The 2703-nt window shown below is 33.4% G+C and overlaps 1 protein-coding gene across 1 annotated transcript; it reads right to left on the reverse strand.

Moving 5' to 3' along the window:
- On the reverse strand, positions 1 to 2703 carry LOC104897906 (ribonuclease 3). The gene is made up of 3 exons (XM_010684873.3): positions 2537 to 2703; positions 2269 to 2424; positions 1 to 657 (listed from the first exon to the last, which is right to left on the reverse strand). Exons 1-3 carry the CDS (start codon positions 2651 to 2653, stop codon positions 232 to 234), a joined length of 699 nt encoding a protein of 232 aa, XP_010683175.2. The 5' UTR covers positions 2654 to 2703; the 3' UTR covers positions 1 to 231.

Genomic DNA, 2703 nt, shown 5'->3' on the forward strand with positions numbered 1-2703 from the left:
TTAATCGCTCAATAATATATAATTATGCAATGTAAGAAACATGGAAAATCAATGTTGGTATAAAGTATATTACATATACTTAAGATCTCAAATTTTTCTCACGTAATTATTAGTTGAAGTTTATTAATCTATGAATGGATGATGATAGTTTTTGAATAGATAAAAGGGTAATATAGTAGTAGAGAGTAGATCTCAAGTATACTAACACTCTACCTAGCTAGCTTTGAAGAATTACCAAGAAGGAAACTTGATTGTAGAAGCACAATTTCCTTGTTGTTTGTAAGGGTTCGAACAATTGACGAGTTCCGTCCCACTTTTATCCACACACAGTAAAACTTGCCAAATTTGGCTATCTCCTTGAGCATCGTGGTTACAAAAGATCGAAGGGCGAAATCCAGTGGCTAGAGATATCATCGTTGTTATGTTGTCGAGAGGGTAAAATTGGTCATTTGGTTGGATCATGGTTTCGGCGAAAGCTTGGAAGATGTTGATCTTGTTCTTAAGGTTTAGAGCTGCATGAAAATATGCCATTTCATCTAAGACGGACTTCGAGCATGTTCCATGCTTGTTCCACTCATGGAGCCAAAATTTTCTCCCGATTTCTGGGCATGTGAAAGATGGCCACTCCTGCTGAAGCATGCTCTCTATGGGTTTGATCTGCAACAGGAGATGTCAAAGTTGATAAAGAAACATCTGTCTCATAAATGAAAACAAAAACTTGATTCGTAAACATTAAAGAAAGTAAAGATATGGTGGCCTAATCAAGCTAACAAAAACTTAATTCGTAAACACACACACAGTCACACACACAAAAGAATAATATGCGAGTCCTTCCTAAACATAGTTTCTACTCTAATAATATAAAATTTCCATCTTTGGTTATCGAGTCATTGAGTGTCAAAAATATCAGATAGCGACTAGGTAGCAAAATGTTTTACCACGTCGTTAATTTGCAATTACGGATTATTATTCTTTTAGAAGTGACACATAAAATGTTTGTATTAGGAGAGCTACTTTTTGGCTCGTTTAATGTAAGAGTATCAATTTTTTATACGAAAATTTTAATAATCAACCTCTAATGATATCTTTTGTCAAAAGAATAATTTTTTTATCTAGACTTCTACGTCGAATACTGATCAAATAGAAGCATCACGCTTGACAACCCAACACAATATACCAACAAATACCACCTTAACTATCAATCAAAATATTAAAAATTGTAATGAGAAAAGGACTGATCGATAAGGTTACAGTGAATAATGGAAAAAAAATATCTAAATATATGTAAGATGAGCTAGGGATGTGCCTTATCAGCTCGTATTGTGATTAATGGTGATTATATGATTGATTATGTAATTATCTTTATTTTATTATATTTTTCTAGTTAAGTTAAGTAGAAGCTATTTGTTAATTTAGTATAAATTTTCTTTTTTCAGTGATAATTTTCCATAAGGACATAGTAATACGACTATATTACAATAAACCCGATCCCCATTGAGAACTACATGGTACACCCGGGTGTATGATGAATGTATTCATGCATGAAAACTACATCTTTCTATCAATCAACTACATATTTTCTTCCTTTTAAATCTCAATTGCATATCAACTGTATACCTTCCTACTCAAATCAACTTCTAATTAATATTGATGTACTTTTTGGATTGCTTCCCAACAAGGCCAAGTGGGTGTTCTGCTGATATATGATCCCAAGTGACTAATAATCTAGTCTTCAGAATACACCCAACTGCCAAAGTGTACCTAGCTAGCGCCTGGTATATGTCTTCACATGCGATTGGATTACTTTGCACATTGCATTATGTGCAGTGCATATTAGCAAGGATTGTGAGAGGGAATTTGCGTATCCGAATGCATAATACTAATTGTGATAAAAATTTGTTTGCGCAGTTAATTACTTTACTTAGCTTATAACCTAATTTTATTTGCCTTTCTCCCCCCCCATTCCCCCTGTTCAACTAACTAGTGCCTTTTGACATGTCTTCATATGACCTATTAGCTTACTATCTTCGGTAACTAGTAGGTCATTTTTGAGAAAGTACTATAGTTATAATTAGTACCTTTGATATAATTTTCCTAAAAGAATTTATACTTTACATTATTATGCATCACAGCAATTCTACTATAATTGAGTTCTCGTTCAATCATTCTACACTGAAAATATAATGTGTGAGGTGTAAATTTGCTTCTGGGGGTAGGATGGAGTATATTGTAATTAGATTCAATCGGAAAAAAAATTAATGCACATACCAGAGACACATCAAAAGTTGAACCTGGACAGTTTTGAAGGCAGCTACCATCATCTTGGTAAGGCCAAAGCCCATATATCGAAAAATTTGTGGCTGGTTTTCCTGTTGGTGGGTAGCAACAATTTGTCCCCTTTTGGTTACAATATGATGGTAACCACTGCATTTACATAAAGATACATAAATATACAATTTTCAAAATCTGGGTACTTCTAAAATTAGACAACAGAAAAGAAAACTAAGGCAAAAAGAAGACTAATTAGAAAAAGAACCTGCTGAATGAAGTAAAATGCACTAAAATCTGTACTAAGGTCGTTATTTGCTAGAGCTAGCAATGCTAAATTAAATAGAAGCACAAGCCTAGTGATGAAGCTCCCATACTTCGCCATTTTTCTCTTTCCTCTTAAATTGTAATGTTGTTCAAATAGTTAAGCTTAGA

This window comes from Beta vulgaris, chromosome 6, assembly GCF_026745355.1.
Source record: "Beta vulgaris subsp. vulgaris cultivar EL10 chromosome 6, EL10.2, whole genome shotgun sequence".
NCBI lineage: Eukaryota > Viridiplantae > Streptophyta > Magnoliopsida > Caryophyllales > Amaranthaceae > Beta > Beta vulgaris.